Below are 23,690 nucleotides of genomic sequence, written 5' to 3' on the forward strand. Positions count from 1 at the left end.
AGTTTCTTTGAAGGCCTTCAACATCAGCCACGACACATGGGAGCTGAATGCAATGGACAGACCAAAGTGGCGTTCAGCTGTCCACAAAGGCGCCAAATCCCGTGAGGCCAACAGAATCGCTGCAGCAGAGCAACGCAGACAGGCCAGGAAAAGCAGTGCCAGCAAGTCCCCGACAGCCGCCACCATCCCCTGTCCACACTGCGTCAGAACCTTCCGGGCGCGGATTGGCCTGACCAGTCATCTGCGCACCCACAGAGCCCAACCCACCCACCCCCAGGATGACTAGATGGTCCTCGTCGATCCCGACGGACGAACCACATTGTGTTGTCGTAGCTCTTTTTACCTGTACTGTGCTAAGGTCTTATTTGCTCTTCTTCGCACTCCGGTGTCCAGCGAAGGGCTATTCATGGAAATGCTTATGCGTCTGGTGGCATTATAAGGATGTGTACGGATTAATCGACTTTTAAAGAAAACTATTCACCAGTAGGCTTCATAGCGGACCAAAGCATAAAGTGGTTTGGTCACCTTACATGAACGCCAGTCAATAAGCCAGCCCTTTAAGCCTACAAAAGAGCCAGTTAGAGGAAGACCATTAGTCTGATCAGATTTTGACCATATAAATATTATGGCCAAACTTAGAAGAAAAAAAAATCGATTAAAAAGAATTCCAAGTGTTTTGCATTCAACAAACATTGTCCTTTCACATATCAAAAATTCAGAATGCTGGAACGTCAGAAAAAAGTATGGTTTTTGCAAGGCCAAACATAAAAGGTGTGTGGAGCGCTCGGCTGAAAAACCTGACATACATGCCGGCGGCGTATTGTGAAGTTCCAGATACGCTTCACGTCCACAGCATGACATGACGCAACTCGGTCTTGCCGCATTGACGGGCGCAATAGCCGAGTGGTTAAAGCGTTGGACTGTCAATCTGAGGGTCCCGGGTTCGAATCACGGTGACGGCGCCTGGTGGGTAAAGGGTGGAGATTTTTACGATCTCCCAGGTCAACATATGTGCAGACCTGCTAGTGCCTGAACCCCCTTCGTGTGTATATGCAAGCAGAAGATCAAATACGCACGTTAAAGATCCTGAAATCCATGTCAGCGTTCGGTGGGTTATGGAAACAAGAACATACCCAGCATGCACACCCCCGAAAACGGAGTATGGCTGCCTACATGGCGGGGTAAAAACGGTCATACACGTAAAAGCTCACTTGTGCACATACGAGTGAACGCAGAAGAAGAAGAAGAAGGTCTTGCCGTAGATCGCCTGCTCCATCTCCCCACAACATGTTGAAGCGGTAGACTGAAAGAAGAAAGGAATGTTAACATTTTCACCGAAAGTAACACACTGTAAAAATAACAGCAAGAGTTGGACAAGCCATCGAATTTTTTTGAATTTTTTTTAAACAAAAACAAAAACAAACTGCCAAGTACGAACAACGAAAGAGTGCACGTGACAGAGAGTCTGAGTTGAGTTCATTGCTGCAGCAGAACCTGTTTGTGGAAATCAAACCGTTTTCAACAAGTTCAGAATACACATATTCAAAAGAAAACAGTTTGCTGTCCTGTCCGTGGACCAAAATACAACTAGGTGAGTCAGTTACCATTGTCAGTCATGGTCATCGTCAACATGATCATAAATGCATAATTATTAGTAGTCAGTAGTATAAGGTGTTTATTAAGTATATCACTGATCATATCATCATTGAACAAGTGCATGCAGCACATTGGAGCATGATTTATGAAGATATTATGTACTTAGTTCAGAAAAGAAAACCACGTTGATGTGGCCACGTAACAAGATATGATGGCGCGGGGGGTGGAGGAATCCTCAGAGGAACTGTGGAGCAGGGAGGGAAACGAAGAGGAAAAAAAATAACAAACAAACGGGAAAAAAAACGGACAACATTGCAGAATGGACTGGAAGATCGTTTGCAGAGATCAAGGCTTAGGCTTTGACACAAAACCGACATACCTGGGGAATCTGGTGAACTGTTCAGTGCGACGCCTCAATGACTTCACCCACACACACACACACACACACGTGCGTGCGCCTATAAAACAAAATGTACACATGTAACTACGTGTGCGCAGTTACAGTCACAAGGTTGGTTGTTTTTTTTGGTTTTTTTGTTGTTTTGTTGTTGTTGTTTTGTTTTTGTTTTGTTTTTTGTGTGGTTATTTTTGTTCACGGTTGTTTCTTTGTTTTTTTAAGCGGTATTAGATTTTCTTTTCTTTTTTTAAGTTTGAAAAAGGAGGAGCTAGGATGATAGAAAAGGGCAGTGTTTCCCGGGCTGCATGAACGATCTTGACAGCTCAATAGTTTGCCGTTTGCTTCAGTGAATGGAATCAGCGTAGCGCTGCAAAGACTCAGTGCTCGTGAAACCACTGGGCTGAATGAGCTCGATACATGAAACCCACTGAGCCATGTTTGCGAAACCTCGGGCTGGGTTACATAAGCGAAGATTTGCAGCGATTCTGACAATACTTCTTCTTTCTTCTTCTTTCCATCACACGACCAAAATCAACTTGCTGATGACTCGGTCGTGGTTGACGGATGCACATGCTGGGTATTTTCGTGTTTCCATAACCCACCGAACACTGACCTGCATTACAGGATCTTGAACGTGCGTATTTGATCTTCTGCATGCGTACAATGAAGTGGATTCAGGCACAAGCAGTTATACACATATATGTTGACTTGTATGATCGGAAGAATCTCTACCCCTCACCCACCACTTGCGCCGAGCCGGGCATCGAACTCAGGAACTCGGGTGAGCATCCAGCAGTCTAAGGTATACTGTTCGACCACCGCAACCGTCTTAACATGATGTTCCTGGGTGACTATATGGATTTTGCGTGGAATTAGGAACGCCCTTGATAACGCAAAGGAAACGGTTCTGCTCATGTTATCGGTCATGTAACTCCAGCTCTATGAGGAAGAGCCATGGTGCCAGCGCTTCCACCGTGTACCTTCTACATTAGTATGATTTCCCTTCTTCCCCCTATTTCCTCGTTCCATAGCACCGGCAAACGAGTCTCCATTGTGGTACATTATCACATTTTCAGCTTCTTCTTCATCTCTTCCCATGACACGATGAAGAGTCACTAGTGAGCCGCACAGAAAAACAGGCTGGTGACCAGATTATCTGTTTGTGTGTGTTTGATTTTTTTAAGTTTTTTCTTTCTTTTACTTCCCAGTCAAAAATCGAGCATTCAGTTGTGCCAGGATTCCCCCAGCATCACCTAAATCAGCCACCCATTTACAAGTACACACACACACACACACACACACACACACACACACACACACACACACACACACACACACACACACTGACGCACGCACGTATTTACACAACAGCAGCCGGCCGTATTTTATGTGGAAATGTAATTAATTTCTCACCCACGGCGTGCACCTGGTCGTCTTTGTGCCATTTATATAATACTGCGTTCGAACTGAGTTGACTGTAATTTGTATTTGTCTTTCTTTTTATCACAGCAGACTTCTCTGTGTGAAATTCAGGCTGCTCTCCCCACCCCTTCATTGTTGACTGTGGTGATACTAAACTAAACTCTCTTCTCTCAGTGACTGGTCAATCTGATCACACGACTTATTCCGTCACTCCATCTTAAAATCATTGTGAAACAACGTGACTTCTTTCCATACCCCTCTTCTCGAGTCATCCCTGTCAGGGAATCCACAACTGACAAGGCGTGTGTGTGTGTGTGTGTTCAAGGGAACAACAATAAACACCGCAGTCTGACGACCATCCATCATAATCATCATGGTCAGTGACACCCTCCTTCAGTACAGCCCATCCTCCCACGGCCGCTACATAGGCTCGCCCATCTCCAGACTGGGAACACCTGTTCGCTGTGGACGAGTCCATCGGGATGAGGTGATCCTGGGTAGTCTTCTCGGCACAGGAGGGTTCGGGTCAGTGTACGTAGCCAGCATTCGGGGACGGACCGTGGCGGTGAAGACCTACCACAAACGGTGCGCCAACCCAAGGGCCGTGCGACAGTCGTACAGCAACGAGCTTCTGGCGTTCAGGTAACGAGATATTTTCCTTTCTTAGTTCGCTATTTTAAATTGCAGTTTTCGTGTTCATGGTTTGGGTCATTTCCCATCGTTTTAATGAGCCTAACTCTTTCTATATGGATGGGTTACATGATACATGTTATTTCTCAGATGCCTACATTGCAGAACGCACGAACATTTTCGTTTGAATATGCCCCAGAAATTATTATGCTAATTATAGGAACCCAATGAACCAGTTGTTTTCAGTGTTTGGAGGAACATATATTTTTCTTACCTTCCGCTCCTCAGTCCGGTACCAGTTTGACCCCAAGTTCACCATTTGGTGCCGACTGACTGATAACGCTGCGAGTTGGTTTCATTCAACTTTCAAATTATATGCGCTTTGGGGGGAGCTGGCATTCTAAATAATATTACCCTCGATATGTTTATGTATTTTTTAAATGCTGTAATTAAGACTAATTCAGGAAAGAAAGGCTGCGAAAGGATATTCAGTTCCCTCAGTGTTGCATGCAGCATCATTCTCAATTTTATCGTGTTTTTGGAATTGAGTTAACTGACCAGCTCCGCGTGGAGATTTTGGCTTCCTTTTGTAGTTTGTATGTTTTTCAGTGAGTCACGATCGAGTAGCATGTCTCAACACATCTTCATTGCATGTGTAATTCTGTTTTCTGAAAGCTTAGTGAAGTTTTATTCATAATCTATGTTTTTTGGTGTGGTTTTTTTTCTCTCTCTCTCTCCCTCTCTTTGCAATAGAAATTTCATAAGTTTGAATTTCTCCTTTTTTTCTGTTTGCAAAGTGTAAAGTTTGAAAAGATTTCCTTTCTGTCCCCCACCCCCAAACGTTTTCCCCTCACATGCTTTTCTTCAAAGACATTCAGCATCTATAGCCAATATCAAGCCCTAAAATGTCAAAATAAAAACTTAAATGTTTACGCTATATTCTTAGTTCAACTTTTATGGGAAGGAATTTTCAGGAAAGCATTTCAAATACGAAGGTGGAAGGGTGTAGGAAGAGGTTTTTTACCTTCTCTTTGCAATAGAAGTTTCATTTGGAAAATGTTAAGCTGGAAAAGATTTCCTTTCAGTCCCCTTACCCAAACTTTTTCCCGCCCTTTGTATGCTTCTTTCCTTCAAAAACATTCAGCTTCTATAGCCAATATCAAACCCTAAAATGTCAAAATAAAAAAAAAGCTTGGATATTTATGCCACATTAACTTTGATTGCATGAAAAGCAGTTCATATACGAAGGTGGAAGGGTGTCAGAGGAGGTTTTCCCAGAGCTGATATTTTTGCTGTGTGTTTGCTTTTTGTGTTTATCTGACCTTTATTTATTACTTTTAAAGAATATTATTACCAAGCCTTTTTACGTGCAAGTTTTATCATAACATGCAGATGGTAACAAATGAACAAAAGTGTGGATTAATGAGGACAAATTTACATAGGTAAAAATTTTAAAGCAAATAGAATATTTAGATTTATTATAAATTCAGTCTTTAAAATGCAAGTTTGCTGTTGATATTGATATTGTTAATCAGTTGCTGGGCATTCTTGACATTCCTGTTCTTGCATAACTGTTCACTTGAACTTTTGCCTTCAATATATCTTTAATTTTACAATATTTTGATGTGTTGACACATTTTTGTTGTGTAATATTTTATGTTAAATATTTATACAAATCTAGATTGGCCTACCCAGTGTTGTTGGGTATATGCGTATGTCTGGCAGTTGTTCCTTTTTTTTCCTTTTTTTAAAATTTATCAATTTTTTTAAAGCAGATGTGGGTGAAGTGCATATGGATCAGTCCAGGCTGGAGTAAACTCTCCAGGCCTGACCGGCACATTGGGTTTATGCAAAGATAAAGTATCAACTCCCTTTTTTTCTTTTCCCAGCAGATGTGGTGTAGCGTTTATGGATCAGTGTGAACACTTTGACACCTCCAAACTGAATCTCACCCGATTCCAAAATCAAAAACGAAGAGATGTGGGGCTTGAACAATGAGATTATGGCTTATCTGTGTTGCACACGTATCTGATACTTGCAGGCTTGAACAAAGAAGTTTAATGGTTCATCTATGTTGCACACACATCTGATACTTGCAGGCTTGAAGGATGAAGTTAATTATCAGTGTTGAACATGTCTGATGCTAGCAGGTTTGTACAATGAAGTTTAATGGCTTGAAGGATGAAGTTAATTATCAGTGTTGCATGTGTCTGATACTAGCAGGTTTGAACAATGAAGTTTAATGGCTTGAAGGATGAAGTTAATTATCAGTGTTGCATGTGTCTGATACTAGCAGGTTTGTACAATGAAGTTTAATGGCTTATCTGTCTTGCATACATGTCTGATACTTGCAGGACAGGCCTGAAGCATAGCAATGTGGTCAGCATTCTGGGCGCCACAACCCTGCATGGCTTTGAGGACGGGGCCTGGATCTTCATGGACTATGTGGGGCCCAACACACTGCAGTCCCTCCTCAATGACCACCGGCAGGAACTGGACTGCACCACACGACTGAGGTACAGACAGACAGACAGCTGGACTGCACCACACAACTGAGATACAGACAGACAACATGACTGCACGACATGACTGAAATACAGGGTAGGTGTTACTGCGTTTGGACAAATCCATATACGCCACACCACATCTGCTAGGCAGATGCCTGACAGCAGCATAACCCAACGCACTTGTCAGGCCTTGAGTGCATGCTTGTATATTTGGGTTCCTATTGGAGTGGATTTCTTTTTACATATTTTTTTCCAGAGGACAACACTTTCGTTGCAATGGGTTCTTTTTCAATGTGCCAAGTACCCTCCCCTCGTGTAACTTTGAGTTGAAAAAAACAGATTGCAGACCACAACTACTACACAAATGCTAACACAGACAGACATACGGATGGACGGACAACACTTTCGTTGCAATGGGTTCTTTTTCAATGTGCCAAGTACCTCAGTTTATCGTCTCATCCGAAAAACTAGATGCTCAATTTCATTTTCCAGTCAAACTTGTGAGAAAGGCATGGTGACCTCAGTTTCGATACCCCTCCACTTCCGTGCTTGGGGTGAGTCCTGTCAATGTCGTCAGTGTCGGCAGATTCATGGGCGGCTGTTGTTTGAGGGACGTGGTGGCGGTCTCCACTCTGGGAGAGACGCTCACTCAGTCTGGCTCCGCGACTAAGCCATTATTGTCGTTAGTAGGGGGCTTAGTAGGTGGTGTCCTAAGTACGTTAAAACAGAACAGGCACCACTGAGCACCACCGAAGTGACTCAGCAGCAGTGCAGGGTCTCCTCTGATGTGTGGCCTCCAGGCGACCAAACATTGATGGTTCCCTGTGGACTGCCGACACTGGAACTGCAACGGACGAACCCGGGTGTGGCCGTGTATGGGGGAATCTAAATGAGCGGTGTGGGAGTAATGCCACTGAAACGGCGTAGATGATGGGGCAGCAAAAAAAAAAAAAAAAAAAAAAAAAAATTTGAGAAAGGGTGAGAGCGGGATTCTAACCCTCAAACTCAGGGACTCTCTGTATTGGCAGCTGAGCATCGACCATGCTGCCACCTTCCTCCTTTTGCACCACACGACTGAGGTACAGACAGCTGGACTGTGCCACATGACTGAGGTACAGACAGACAGACAGCTGGACTGCACCACATGACTGAGGTACAGACAGCTGGACTGCACCACATGACTGAGGTACAGACACACAGCTGGACTGCACCACATGACTGAGGTACAGACACACAGCTGGACTGCACCACATGACTGAGGTACAGACAGACAGCTGGACTGCACCACACGACTGAGGTACAGACAGACAGCTGGACTGCACCACATGACTGAGGTACAGACAGACAGCTGGACTGCACCACACGACTGAGGTACAGACAGCTGGACTGCACCACACGACTGAGGTACAGACAGACAGCTGGACTGCACCACACCACTGAGGTACAGACAGCTGGACTGCGCCACATGACTGAAGTACAGACAGCTGGACTGCACCACATGACTGAGGTACAGACAGCTGGACTGCACCACATGACTGAAGTACACACAGCTGGACTGCACCACATGACTGAGGTACAGACAGCTGGACTGCGCCACATGACTGAAGTACAGACAGACAGCTGGACTGCACCACACGACTGAGGTACAGACAGCTGGACTGCACCACATGACTGAAGTACACACAGCTGGACTGCACCACATGACTGAGGTACAGACAGCTGGACTGCACCACATGACTGAGGTACAGACACACAGACAGCTGGACTGCACCACACAACTGAGGTACAGACAGCTGGACTGCACCACATGACTGAGGTACAGACAGCTGGACTGCACCACACGACTGAGGTACAGACAGACAGCTGGACTGCACCACATGACTGAGGTACAGACAGCTGGACTGCACCACATGACTGAAGTACAGACAGACAGCTGGACTGCACCACATGACTGAGGTACAGACAGCTGGACTGCACCACACGACTGAGGTACAGACAGACAGCTGGACTGCACCACATGACTGAGGTACAGACAGCTGGACTGCACCACATGACTGAAGTACAGACAGACAGCTGGACTGCACCACATGACTGAGGTACAGACAGCTGGACTGCACCACACAACTGAGGTACAGACAGCTGGACTGCACCACACGACTGAGGTACAGACAGACAGCTGGACTGCACCACATGACTGAGGTACAGACAGCTGGACTGCACCACACGACTGAGGTACAGACAGCTGGACTGCACCACATGACTTAGGTACAGACAGCTGGACTGCGCCACATGACTGAAGTACAGACAGACAGCTGGACTGCACCACATGACTTAGGTACAGACAGCTGGACTGCGCCACATGACTGAAGTACAGACAGACAGCTGGACTGCACCACATGACTGAAGTACAGACAGCTGGACTGCACCACACGACTGAGGTACAGACAGACAGCTGGACTGCACCACATGACTGAGGTACAGACAGACAGCTGGACTGCACCACATGACTGAGGTACAGACAGCTGGACTGCACCACATGACTGAAGTACAGACAGACAGCTGGACTGCACCACACGACTGAGGTACAGACAGACAGCTGGACTGCACCACATGACTGAGGTACAGACAGCTGGACTGCACCACATGACTGAGGTACAGACAGCTGGACTGCACCACATGACTGAGGTACAGACAGACAGCTGGACTGCACCACATGACTGAGGTACAGACAGCTGGACTGCACCACATGACTGAGGTACAGACAGACAGCTGGACTGCACCACATGACTGAGGTACAGACAGCTGGACTGCGCCACATGACTGAAGTACAGACAGACAGCTGGACTGCACCACATGACTGAGGTACAGACAGCTGGACTGCACCACACGACTGAGGTACAGACAGCTGGACTGCACCACACGACTGAGGTACAGACAGGTGGACTGCACCACACGACTGAGGTACAGACAGACAGCTGGACTGCACCACACGACTGAGGTACAGACAGCTGGACTGTGCCACACGACTGAGGTACAGACAGCTGGACTGCACCACATGACTGAAGTACAGACAGACAGCTGGACTGCACCACATGACTGAAGTACAGACAGCTGGACTGCACCACATGACTGAAGTACAGACAGCTGGACTGCACCACATGACTGAAGTACAGACAGCTGGACTGCACCACATGACTGAAGTACAGACAGCTGGACTGCGCCACATGACTGAGGTACAGACAGACAGACAACTGGACTGCACCACATGACTGAGGTACAGACAGCTGGACAGCACCACACGACTGAGGTACAGACAGACAGCTGGACTGTGCCACACGACTGAGGTACAGACAGACAGCTGGACTGCACCACACGACTGAAGTACAGACAGCTGGACTGCACCACATGACTGAGGTACAGACAGCTGGACTGCGCCACATGACTGAAGTACAGACAGCTGGACTGCGCCACATGACTGAAGTACAGACAGCTGGACTGCACCACACGACTGAGGTACAGACAGACAGCTGGACTGTGCCACACGACTGAGGTACAGACAGCTGGACTGCGCCACATGACTGAGGTACAGACAGACAGCTGGACTGCACCACATGACTGAGGTACAGACAGCTGGACTGTGCCACACGACTGAGGTACAGACAGCTGGACTGCACCACACAACTGAGGTACAGACAGCTGGACTGCACCACACGACTGAGGTACAGACAGCTGGACTGTGCCACACGACTGAGGTACAGACAGACAGCTGGACTGCACCACATGACTGAAGTACAGACAGCTGGACTGCACCACACGACTGAGGTACAGACAGACAGCTGGACTGCACCACACGACTGAAGTACAGACAGCTGGACTGTGCCACACGACTGAGGTACAGACAGCTGGACTGTGCCACACGACTGAGGTACAGACAGACAGCTGGACTGTGCCACACGACTGAGGTACAGACAGCTGGACTGCACCACACGACTGAGGTACAGACAGCTGGACTGTGCCACACGACTGAGGTACAGACAGCTGGACTGTGCCACACAACTGAGGTACAGACAGCTGGACTGCACCACATGACTGAAGTACAGACAGCTGGACTGCACCACACGACTGAGGTACAGACAGCTGGACTGCACCACATGACTGAAGTACAGACAGACAGCTGGACTGCACCACACGACTGAGGTACAGACAGCTGGACTGCACCACATGACTGAGGTACAGACAGCTGGACTGTGCCACACGACTGAGGTACAGACAGACAGCTGGACTGCACCACACGACTGAGGTACAGACAGCTGGACTGTGCCACACGACTGAGGTACAGACAGACAGCTGGACTGCACCACACGACTGAGGTACAGACAGCTGGACTGCACCACACGACTGAGGTACAGACAGCTGGACTGTGCCACACGACTGAGGTACAGACAGCTGGACTGTGCCACACGACTGAAGTACAGACAGCTGGACTGCACCACACGACTGAGGTACAGACAGACAGCTGGACTGCGCCACACGACTGAGGTACAGACAGCTGGACTGCGCCACACGACTGAGGTACAGACAGCTGGACTGCACCACATGACTGAGGTACAGACAGCTGGACTGCGCCACATGACTGAGGTACAGACAGACAGCTGGACTGCACCACATGACTGAGGTACAGACAGCTGGACTGCGCCACATGACTGAGGTACAGACAGACAGCTGGACTGCACCACATGACTGAGGTACAGACAGACAGCTGGACTGCACCACATGACTGAGGTACAGACAGCTGGACTGCACCACACAACTGAAGAACAGACAGACAACATGACTGCACCACATAACTGAAGTACAGATAGAATATTGGACTGCACCACACAATTAAGGTGTAGATAGACAACTGGACTGCATGATAGATCGATTGATATGGATACATATATATTACATAGCACCTATAGCTCTCAGCGTTTTTGTAAACACAGTCATTTGTCTACCTGCAATGAGCCAGCTGACGCCAGCCTTTTGGTGCTTGTCATTTGTTACCTGTGTCGTTTAGTTTGGCTTCAGTCATGCATGTACACACACACACACTCTCTCTCTCTCTCACACACACACACACACACACACACACACACACACACACACACACACACACACACACAACACTCTCTCTCACACAGAGGCATTCATACACATACACAACTCACAAGACATGCCAAGCGCACACCATTACACTATTCCCCCTCTCCCTTCCCCCATCTCCCTTCCCTATCTCATCTCTACTTCACACCCCCCCTCCCCTCCCCCTCCCCTCATATAACTTTGAGTTGAAAAAAAAAACAAAAAAACAGATTGCAAACGACAGCTACTACACAAATGCCAACACAGACAGACATATGGACAATATAGACAGACTCAATATGACACGACTGAGGTGAAGATAAGATAGACATGGTGTGTGTGACTGTTTACGTGTTGTGCAGTGATGTGCTGTACTGTGTTGACAACACTGCTACAGTGCTAATGTCATGCATGTAGTATTGTTTGAGTGCGTGTTTGTGCCGTGCTTTGTCATGACAGGGAGGGTTCATTCTGTTTTGGCATGGTGTGGTGTATTTTTGTGAAAGACACTTTTCTCCAGTTTCCCTCACTTTACCCAGGTATAAATGGACATCTGACTTCAGTTGGGGATGGTTAAAATGGTGGAAGAAGAGGTTTTCACCCACTTCACTGTGCCAAACCCTTGAGACAGGAATTCACTGGCTCAGTTGCCTTAAACTGCAATGGTACCTTTAACTTTTAACTTTTTTGTTGTGCATTAGTACATTGCAATACTGTCTGTGCCTTTGCTGTGCTATACTTATAAGTTAGCTCTCTTGAAATGTGGATACATTTAGCCCTTTTCAGATATTAAAAAAAAAAGTTTTAAAGGTTTTCAGAAACTTTTAGAAAGGTATATAATGGGTAGAAAGTTAATGGTCAAGGTTTGGAAAAGTCTTGGAATTTTCATAAACCATTGACCAGTACCTTTCAACAAAGAGTTTATAAGCTATTTTTAAAAATTCAACTCGGTTGAATACTCTTGAACAAACAGGTTATGAAATATGAACTTCCCATTCCCCTTCATCAGTGGTGTTGCAGACATTGTTTTTATTTTATTTTATTTTACTTTATTTGGTTTGAAAAAAAATATTGAAAAATATGGAAATTTGTTTAGTCACATTTGTGGGAACTTGTTTCATTTTAAAGAGTGTACCTGGTTGGTCTGGTAGGGTGTAATGTACTGTATCAGGTGTTTTCAGTGTGTACCTGTAAGTCTGTGCTGATGTACTGTACAGTATCAGGTGTTTTTAGTGTGTACCTACACAGTCTGGGCTGATGTACTATACCTTATCAGTGTTTTCAGTGTGCACCTGTAAGTCTGGGCTGATGTACTGTACAGCATCAGGTGTTTTTAGTGTGTACCTACACAGTCTGATGCACTGTGTAATATCGGGTGTTTTCACTGTGTACCTATGCAGTCTTGGCTGATGTACTGTACCTTATTAGTATTTTTAGTGTGCATCTGTACAGTCTAGCCTAATGTACTGCATCAGGTGTTTTCAGTGTGTACCTATGCAGTCTTGGCTGATGTACTGTACCTTATTAGTATTTTTAGTGTGCATCTGTACAATCTAGCCCAATGTACTGCATCAGGTGTTTTTAGTGTGTACCTATACAGTCTTGGCTGATGTACTGTACCTTATCAGGTATTTTAGTGTGCATCTGTACAGTCTAGCCTAATGTACTGCATCAGGTGTTTTCAATGTGTACCTATAGTCTGGCGTTACAGATGGCGCGGGGCCTGCATTACCTGCACTCCTTCGGCCTGATGCACCTGGACCTGAAGCCCGCCAATTGTCTGGTCACCAATGAACTGCAACTCCGCATCACTGACTTTGGATGCTGTCATCAGCTGGTGCCGGGGAGGGAGAGAGGGGGGCAGGAGGTGGTGGCAGAGGGGTTGAGTCCAGCGCCAGGTTAGTGTGTTAATAATGATAATGATAATAATGAATAATGGATACTTTTTTAGCGCTTTCCTCATCTAAAGGGAGTTCAAAATGCTTTACAATAAACATTAAACTGATACACACATATACGCAGTAACTTACAAAAGGAAGAAGAAAGAAAAGAAAAAAGAAACTCAAAGAAAACACCTGGACAGATACAAATAATGATGATAGTAATTGCAACAATATGATACAGTGTGTTCCATTCTCTTATTGCACTTTACAGTAGCATATCAGTCTGACATGTATGCATGCTCACACGCACTCATACATATCGCACTCATACATATCAAAGAAAAGTTTGGGTCCATGGAATAAAAATATGGAAAGGGGTGCCTAAGTTATGCATAGACTACTTGAAAAGGAATGTCTTTAGATTTGTTTTTAGAGTAGTGAGAGGCTGTGACAGACTGGGAAACCCCCCCAGTTATTTCAGGTATTTACATCTGCCAACACACCAGTCACAGTTGGTTGAGAGCCGATCAGGGAGGTGGAGTCTTTCGTCTACTTGGGAAGCGTGGTTGACCGACAGGGAGGCACGGACCGAGACGTCACAGCCAGAATCGGCAAGGCAAGAACGGCTTTCATCATGCTCAAGAACATCTGGGCATTTGGAGCAATCAGTATGAAAACCAAACTCCGCATCTTCAACTCCAATGTGAAGTCAATTCTGCTCTACGGATGCGAGACATGGTGGACAACACAGACAATGCAGCAGAAGATTCAGACATTCTTCCACACCTGTCTGAGGCGCATCTACAAGATCCGATGGCAGAAGAAGATCCGAAACGAAGATCTGTGGGAGCGAGCGGGACAGGAACCAGTGGCCAGGCAGATACTGCGAAGGAAGTGGGGCTGGATCAGACACACCCTCAGGAAGCCACTGTCCAGCATCACACGCCAAGCCCTGATCTGGAACCCACAGGGAAAGAGGAAGAGAGGCCGGCCTCGCAACAGCTGGAGGCGAGACACCGAGGCAGAGCTGAAGCAGCAAGGGACCAACTGGACTGGAATGGCCAGAACAGCCCAGAACAGAGTGCGACGGCGAGGGGTCGTCGATGGCCTATGCTCCACCAGGAGCGATGGGCAAAATGAATGAATGAATGACACCTGAAGAGGTAAAAACTCCCCCACCATAATTCTCTTTTGAATTTGGGAACTTAAAAAAAAAATTCTGTGATCAGTGGAAGAGTGGAGAGACCTTAAAGGGACATATTTACTTCAAATATTTGCACAGTTGAAATGTGATCTGCTGCATTTGGTTCATGTAAAAAGAATTTGAATAAAAGGAGGGGGGTGGGGGTGTCATGGGAGGGTTGTTGGTTGGACTCTTAACTCACTCAGTACGGCCAGTCCTCTCCTCCTCTACACAGACCCCTCGGATGTCCAGTGGGTGTCTCAATGACCCAACCTTTAGCTTCCGTCGTCAGAATTGTGGTATTCTCTGTCAACATTCACCTCTTCAGTATAAGAGCCTTCCGCTTGCAATATTTTGATGGTGGTAATTGGGGTGAAACGCTGTTAACGTCGTCTCTTTCGCTGTTCGTATGGAGAGAGTTAACTCATTCTGTCCCATGCATGGGTGTCAGTGTTACATATACTAACATGCAGTTTAAACTCCCGTGTGGGCTGCGATTTAAGTGGTTGCTTGTTTCTGAGAGTTGGATTTCTAAAGTGATGATCCACCTATCTTCTTTTTCTTCTTCTTCTGCGTTCATGGGCTGCAACTCCCACGTTCACTCGTAGGCACACGAGTGGGCTTTTATGTGTATGACTGTTTTTACCCCGCCATGTAGGCAGCCATACTCCGTTTTCAGGGGTGTGCATGCTGGGTATGTTCTTGTTTCCATAACCCACCGAACGCTGACATGGATTACAGGATCTTAAACGTGTGTATTTGATCTTCTGCTTGCATATACACACGAAGGGGGTTCAGGCACTAGCAGGTTTGCACATACGTTGACCTGGGAGATCGTAAAAATCTCCACCCTTCGATCCACCTTTAGATTCCTCTGTAGCCCTTTCTTCTATCACTGTTTACTTTATGCTCCCACAACATTGGTCTTTTCTTTAGTTTGCAGGGAGAGCACGTTGAGTTGTTTGTGTTTTTTAATCAACCGGATGCTTGATCACTGCAAAGGATCTTTAACTCTGTGGGGATGTTGGGGGCTCTTTCAAGATGAATATCTTCACCGACTAGATTCTAGTTAGAAATTCCAACTTTTCTGCCTGTTTTGTTTGTGGCTTTTTGCTTTTCTTTCTGTCATCTGTTTCTTGTTTTCTGCCTTGCTGGTCTCTTCACCTGTTTTTTTGTTCCTTCTTTTTTTAAAGAAAGCCATGAATGTAATTATAGATATATATATATATATATTTTTTAACTTAATGAAAATGGGTGTTCTTACTTTTTATTTTTGTATATCTATTTATCTATTGCTTATTATATGCGAGGTGCCCATTTGCAATTTTCTGTTCTGTATAATAATTGATGTTAAAGTTCTGGTTACTTCTGTAAATCCTGTGGTGAAAACTTGATGGAATGGTCAGTATCAGAGGCATGTCCTAGCTCTGTGTGTATGAATATGACTGTACTTCTGCCTAATTTTCTGTTTTTGGTTGGTTGGTTTTTAATGGTTTCTTCAAGATCCATATTTAGTTTTTTGCCCCAGGTATGTTCCTGGGTGGCTGGTTGGACAATAATGGACAAAAGATAAAGAATCTTTGAATTATAAAATCTTAGATAATTGAAAGAGGAAAAAAAGCTGTTTATAACTGCTTTCTGTCTAATGATGATACAACACAGAATGGTCATTGTTTGCAATGCTGTGTCTGATCCCTAGGGTCTGTGCTGGGGCCCACTTTGTCTATGCTGGCATTGTACAAAGTAAAACCCAGCTGATCAATGACCATGTCTTATGTGCTAGATAACCAGAAAGAGCTGGGTTGCATGAGTGATCTTAGCAGTACTATGTTTGCTTCAATTTAACATGTTCTATGCTAATTCTACAGACCTGGGAAAATTGATAATGCTGTGCAAACTGAACACTGCTAAGATCACTTATTTGTTAAGCATTAAGAATGTTCCTAATGCTAAGCAAACTGCTAAGATTGCTTATGCAACCTAGACCAGGACCAAAGATCAAGTTCGGTAACTAGCTGAAATTCATATAATAATGATGACATTGATGATGATTTATATCATTGCCAGTTCTGTAGGTTCCTGACTATTTTATTATTGCAACAATTGTATAGGTGTGAGATGATGATAGTGAGTTTTTAATTGTTTCTGCTTTTGTGAAGGTGCCTGGAAGAATGAGCTGGTTGGAACCTTGGCATACAGAGCACCGGAGTTGTTGAAGGGACAGAAGCCCTCCTTGTGCTGTGACGTGTACTCGCTTGGCATCACACTGTGGCAAATGGTGAGTGCATTCTATGGGTATCGTGTTACGTTTTGACTGAAGCTCTACAGGGAGAGAAGGGAGAGAGGAGGAATTTTGTGTTATGTCCTGTCACACAGTGACTGAAGACATTTTGTCAGAGAATTAATATATTCATTTGAGTATTATTGTTTACAAGAGAAGGGAGAGACTTTTGAGCTAGTGTCTCAAATGTGTGGAAGGTTGTGAAAATGTGATGAGAAAGTGTGATACACACACACACACACACACACACAGAGAATTACATTGATAGAGAATTTCTTTTCCTTGTTGAATTTACTTTGTCCATGTTTACACTTTGGAATATTCCAACTGACCTGACTGAGTCATCCAGTGTCATAGTTTTCCTTTCAATGTAATCAAAAGATTTGAGAAATTAATTTGTGTGGTGGTTAGCGCACTCGCCAGGGACCGTATGAAGGGGTTCCTGCCCATGCAGTCGTCTACCAGGTGGTGTCCAATGACCTCCGACCCCGACTGCCATCGGAGGATGAGGACAACCCTTTTGAAGTCATCTTTGCTGACCTCTACACCCAGTGCTGGGCCAGTTCCGGGGATGACCGTCCCTCTTCCCTGCACATCGTGCATACCATTGATCTCTGGCTGGAATACATGTAGGCTGACTTCCATTTGCCGATGACCATGTGTGCTTGGCAGGATGCCTTGTCCCAAGAAGTCCGCTGTGCCTATATGTCGTGACAGCTTTAGGCAGTTTTCAGTTAGTCACAGTTATATGTAGCCCATAAGTGGTCAGTTGAAGCATAATTTGAACACTTAGCATGGGAAGATTAAGTGGTCATGTCACACTTGGAATGCTTCCCTCAAATGGTCCATCATTTCCCTTTCACATCATTCATTTGTTTTGTGTGCTCCTTCCCTGTTTGTATGTGTGTATGTGTTTGTTGTTTTTCTTGGTGACTCAAATGGTTCATGGTTTCTCTTTAGTACCTTCATCACTAGTGTGTTTCTGTGTTCCCCCTTCATGTACGTTCCTTCCCTCTTTTGTGTGTGTGTGTGTGGTGTTCCTTTCCTCATTGTATCATTTCCATATTTCTCTTTCTCATTGTTGATTCCCTTGGAGTGTGAGTGCCTTTTCCCCTTTTGTGCATACATATGTGTACTTGGAGCATGTAGCTTTCTCCCCACTGTGTGTGTGTGTGTGGTGTTCCTTTCCTCATTTCCATATTTCTCTTTCTCATTGTTGATTACCTTGGTGTGTGAGTGCCTTTTCCCCTTTTGTGCATACATATGTGTACTTGGAGCATGTAGCTTTCTCCCCACTGTGTGTGTGTCTTTGTGTGTTCCTTTCCTCTTTGTTTTCTTCTCTTAAAATCCTCAAGTTTTCCAGTATTTTCCTCTAGTATTGTCATGGGTGCAAATGCGTCTGGTCATTATGGAAATCCGATTTTCAAATGTTTGAGTCAGATATTTGCCAGTTTATCGAGTTTGAGTGCTTTCTGTATAGGTTTCTGTGCAACAAGAATTTGTTCTTGTTAGGAAATGTCCAAGTTTGTAACTCAAAGTAGATCAGACATTGGTGAGAGTATTATATACTATTAAACATATTTCCGTTTTGGCACTGCTTAGAAAAAGTTTTCACTTTACTTTGTTTTGGTTTTAAGACCTGCACTTTAAGCAGGGACGGGTGTATATTTTTTCCCCCTGTATTTCTCTGTTCAACAAAAGCAAAAACTTAGACTTCTCCCTGGCTTTTTCTCAAACATAGCTTACCACAACCACCAGCATCCACTGTAACACACAAAAGCACAACATTCTTCCACTTTTTACATCATCATTTGGGACTGATAGTCTTCCATAGTTCTGTACAATGGCATGCAAAAAGAAAAACGAAAATTTTTTTCCTTTTTTGTACAAAAACACACACCCCCTCCCTCTAAAAAATCATTTCCTTCTTTAAAAAACAACAAAACAAAAAAAAACCACTTAACCATCTCAATGTCAGACACATACAAACAGCAAAGATTGTGAAAGTACAATGAACACAGAGGCCAGTAAAGACTCAAATGACTGATGTACAATGACAAATAGAGTGTACAACAGAATCCATCATCCCGAACACAAAATCGTAGCTTTAAATCACTATTGAGTTGATGTATGTTGAAATAGTCTATACTCAAGCTGCAACACCACCACTGCGGTAATCCTCCATACAGTGTACAAGATTCAAAATATTATTTATATAAAAAAAAGAGAAAAAAAGAAATTTAAATAAAAAAAATCTTTCACTATGGTAAAAGTCGAATACAAGCACAATTAAAAAACCCCAAACCTTTTTCTATCTATTTCCACACCACCAAATATAAATGACTGGATCATTTTGACAAGGTGCTCTTTCAATTTCACTACTAATACTTAATTTAACATATTAAATATCAGAACAGACAAAGAATAGTCTGATTTTTTTTTCAGGTTTATTCTAATTAAAATGTGTGTTTTTTGTTTTTTTCAAACCTGTACTTCAATTTGAATAATAATGCCCTTTCATGTCAAATCCATCCTAGCTGAATGTAACATAACATACTGCACCTGGAGAATGCCAGTTCCTAACCAAAAACAAAATGGTCAGTCTCTATCTAAGGATACATACGTGAATTAATGCTGGCTAAACATTTTTTCAACACCATGACAAAACACATGCTTACGCAAACGCACACAAACCACTGCAACATTAACATGTAAAATTGTTACAAGCACACAATCTTTTAATTCTTTTCCTCACTACTCAGAACTTTCCAGATCAAAGAAGCAAATACAATGATGGCAATTGATATATATTGGGGTTTGTTTGTTTTTTTTTCCTCCTCAAAATTAATTACATTATTCTGATAATCATGAGATGTTTTTAATTTTTTTGAAAAAATATCACAATGTTAATTCATAAAAAAAAATTGTTATGGCCACCAGTTCAACCTTTGAAACAACAACAAAGTGTATACAAAACTTAATGAATAAATGCCTAGTCTATCAATTCTTCTGCATATAAGCAGTCCTCATAACGATCTTAACACCAAATGAAAGCAGTGTGCAAACAAAGGGCAACCAGCAGCATGCTGAATGCCATGTGACAATATCTGTACAACAGGGACCTGCTGTCAACATGGACAGTTTCCACGCGTACACAGCAGCTATTTACAAAGGGGACAGCAGTGAATATGCTGCAGTCTCTGCAGAGAATTTTTATCCTCCCCTGCAGACAGATGGACTAAAACTTACGACAAGGGCAACTGAAAAATTTATTGTTTACTTAGATTGTTTACTTAGATTTAGTTTGAGATTACACTTACACTGCCAAGACAACAAATTTATACCCCACAAAATTAATTGAGATTAATAACAGGACAGCAGAAAAACAAATTGCCTGAAATTTCTTACAGGACAACAGAAAAATAATTTATTCCCCTTAATACTGATATTACACAAAAAGGACAACACAAAAATATATTTCCCTTAGGCTATTTACCTTATTACTGAGATTACTCTTGCAGAACAACAGAAAAATATATTAATTCTCATTAAGACTGAAAGATTCAGTTTACAATAACATGAAAGCAGAAAATAATTCATTCCCCACCACTGCTTAAGACCAACATTGAGATTACACTTAGATTGAGATTACACTGACAGCACAATAGAAAAATATTCACAGAATTTCCAGAAGGTAAGGATTCATTCATTTGGAAGCTGCAGGAATACTTCTAAATTTGTTCTGTTTAATTCAAACAACAATTATCAAATAGGAACACCATTCCTGAAATGTTCAAGGTTTATGACTTTCACTGATGCATGGCATCTTCATAAACATAAACATCATTCCCATACTGTTCAAGGTTTATGCCTTCCGCTGATGCATAGCATCTTCAGTAAGTTGGTGGACAGATACAGTCTATCAAGATCTGTCGCTTGCTTAGTAAATTTCTATCAGTAGTTGTTCCTGAGAAAATCAGTGTAAAAGTTTACCACTGACACACACACTCATTAGTGAACAAACAAGTCAAAAAGGTGGTATCTTACATTACAAAACCTACCAAACCAATGTTATTTAAAATAACAATCATGAAATTCAGAATTTAAAAACATAAAATGAGAAACAATAGGGGGGGAAAAAAAGGGAGGGCCAGGGGGGTGGGGGGGTGAAGAGGGAAAGGCACATAATGGATCACCCACAGGGTAACTCCTGTACTAACCTTTTTATCCTTCTCCCTTCACCCCCTCCCCTCCCCCAATCATTTTAAAAATACTGGACGTTTACCTACTCATTCACAAGCTGGCTTATAAATTTCTCATACAAACACTGCGCACAATAACTGCAGATCCATCACCTTCAAAGCATACACATAAACAAAGCAACTGTGTGTATGGCTCTAGAAGGATCGAGACAGAACACAAAACATGCAAATTATAATTATTATTTGTGCCTGTGAAAAAAAACAACAAAAAAACATCTCAGTGCATTTGTGCTGGAAATAAAATATATTGTTCCAGGATATGATTGTTATCAAAAACAAAGGGCAGGACTTTTCAAAACATGTCTCCACCACCTTACTAAACATAAAAGCCATCCTGATTGCAATGCAATATACTTTCTTCAGACAATTTTTTTTCCAGGAGATTTTAAACAATGGGTGTAACAGTTTTAAAGCGAGTGTTAACATCATCTTTGCAACACAATATCCTTTCATCTTTCCAACTCAGGTCCTTGGCCCCCAAAGAAGCAAAGGCCATTGACCACTCTTCTCCATTGGACCTGACTCTGGGCGGTCTTTTATGCATCTGTCATGTTGGTCCCCTGTCTCTTCAGCTCCACCTCAATGTCTTGCCTCCAGCTGTTTCCCTGTTTCTTTTCCCATGTGGGTTTCCAGGTCAGATGCTGGATGTCGGCTTCCTCAGGGTGTGTCCAATCCAGCCCCTCTTCTTCCTCTGGAACAGTTTGGTGACTGGCTCCTGTGTCAAACTTGCCACAGCTCCTCGTTTCTGATTTTGTCTGACCAACCAGATGGTAAAAAAATCCGCCTCAGGCAGGTGTTGAATGTCTGTATCTTTTGCTGCGTTGTCTTGGTTGACTCACATGTCCCAGAGCCATGGAACAGGACTGATTTGATACTCGTGATGAGTCATTTTTTGTGGCTGTGTGGATTCTTTGGGAGTACCAGATGTTCTCCAGCATGACAGAGGCTCCTTATGCATTGGCCACCCTGGTAGTGACATCTTTGTCAGTATCCTTTGCAAGGCAACTGTTTTTTGTTTGTTTTTCTCCTCCCAGGGCTTTCTATACAATAGGTGTTCATCATTTCCAACTGAAAGTGAATTGCTCTCCATATCACCACTGGAACAAAATCAAAAAGATAAAATCATGCAGTACATGTGTAAAACCAAATTTTGGTCCAAGGATTACTCAAAAAGTAAGTTTAAAGCCTTTGTGACACAAGCAATAAACATTTTAAGAACACCAAACCAAGCGTAATCAATAATGCACATAAGATGAAAGCAAAAAGCAGAATAACTGTTGGCAAATGCAATAATATCTGGATTATCTCAAATAATTCAAGCCAAAGAAAAGATAAAGAAAAAAGAAAATGGAGACCCAAAACTGACTGAAAAAAGAAGAAGAAAGAAAATGGTCAAAAACAGACTTTAAAAAACACAAAAACACTTGTTCCCCCAATTTGTACAACCATATGGTTTCTACCAAAATACATCACTTGACATTGCAAAGATGAACAACTACCAAGTGTCAAAATAGAATTAAACAGACAGCCCTGAAGGCGAAAACAACATTTCAGACCATTCATGATTTTTAAAAGTATGTTAACAGGATCCTTTTCAAAAGATTTGTTTCCCCCGTGGCTGTCAACTTAATGACCACAACAGTACAGTATGACCCAAATTCTCTGCCAATGCCAAGTTGCACTCCACACATGAAAAACAACAGCGACTTTCATTGAGGATTTCAAACAACAGGTAATGCCCAGTTCCAGTTTCAAGGTGGACTCAAAGCGTGCAGACTGATTGATAAATGCTATACCACATCTTCCACATCCACATAAAAAAAAAGACCCGAGGAGATGCTTGACCAACACACTGGTCAGGCCATGGCAATCTACCCTATATCCATTATAATGCACAATTCAAGGAAGATGTTAATGCCGAACTAGAACTCTGGAGGTACATGATGGTCATGTGAGAATGAGGTCAGAGGTCACAGACAGCAAATGGCTGCAGCAGCAGAGGTCACACAGTAACATTATTTAAAAGATTAAGACTATTTTTAAAATATCAAAGATAAAATTAGATAATTAAAAAGGGATGAGGAAAGGTCATATCTTGCCCATCATTTAAACACTGGTCTGTGTTGTGAGAATAAGTTAACTTTCTCCTCCTCCCTGACTTGCCTGTCCATTCCTTCTCCCCTTTCATGTTGTCGTTTCAGTGTTCATGTGTGCGCTTCAAGTCAGACCCTGCATTCTACCCCCTCTCTTTATTCTTCTTCAAGTCCTTTTATACTGCAAAGAGCCGCACAGAACTGTTCACCAGAATCCCCCAGTCTGTCAGATGTGTATCAAAGCCTGGGTCTCTGCAGACGCTTTTCCCATCCATTGTGTAATTGGCAATCCATCATTTCTCAATACAAGCA

General features: G+C 43.5%; 2 protein-coding genes across 2 annotated transcripts in view; one reads left to right on the forward strand and one right to left on the reverse strand.

The window, feature by feature from the left end:
* Window positions 1-3,788: 3,788 nt before the first annotated feature.
* Window positions 3,789-20,304, forward strand: LOC143280394 (serine/threonine-protein kinase mos-like). The gene is made up of 5 exons (XM_076585027.1): window positions 3,789-4,057; window positions 6,400-6,561; window positions 13,375-13,574; window positions 16,902-17,020; window positions 17,435-20,304. Exons 1-5 carry the CDS (start codon window positions 3,789-3,791, stop codon window positions 17,654-17,656), a joined length of 972 nt encoding a protein of 323 aa, XP_076441142.1. The 3' UTR covers window positions 17,657-20,304.
* A 9-nt stretch (window positions 20,305-20,313) lies between these two features.
* LOC143280160 (uridine-cytidine kinase-like 1) overlaps window positions 20,314-23,690 on the reverse strand; it is a 30,505-nt gene continuing 27,128 nt past the window's right edge. Inside the window, exon 14 of the transcript XR_013054998.1 lies at window positions 20,314-22,382. The gene's annotated coding sequence lies outside the window, so the exon portion shown is untranslated. The remainder of the gene's footprint in view (window positions 22,383-23,690) is intronic.

This window comes from Babylonia areolata, chromosome 3, assembly GCF_041734735.1.
Source record: "Babylonia areolata isolate BAREFJ2019XMU chromosome 3, ASM4173473v1, whole genome shotgun sequence".
NCBI lineage: Eukaryota > Metazoa > Mollusca > Gastropoda > Neogastropoda > Buccinidae > Babylonia > Babylonia areolata.

Coding starts and splice junctions, on each gene's coding strand:
- LOC143280394 (XM_076585027.1), top strand. CDS start 3,789: ATGGTCAGTGACACCCTCCTTCAGTACAGCCCATCCTCCCACGGCCGC. Junction 4,058..6,399: donor AACGAGCTTCTGGCGTTCAG/GTAACGAGATAT, acceptor TGATACTTGCAG/GACAGGCCTGAAGCATAGCA. Junction 6,562..13,374: donor GACTGCACCACACGACTGAG/GTACAGACAGAC, acceptor GTGTACCTATAG/TCTGGCGTTACAGATGGCGC.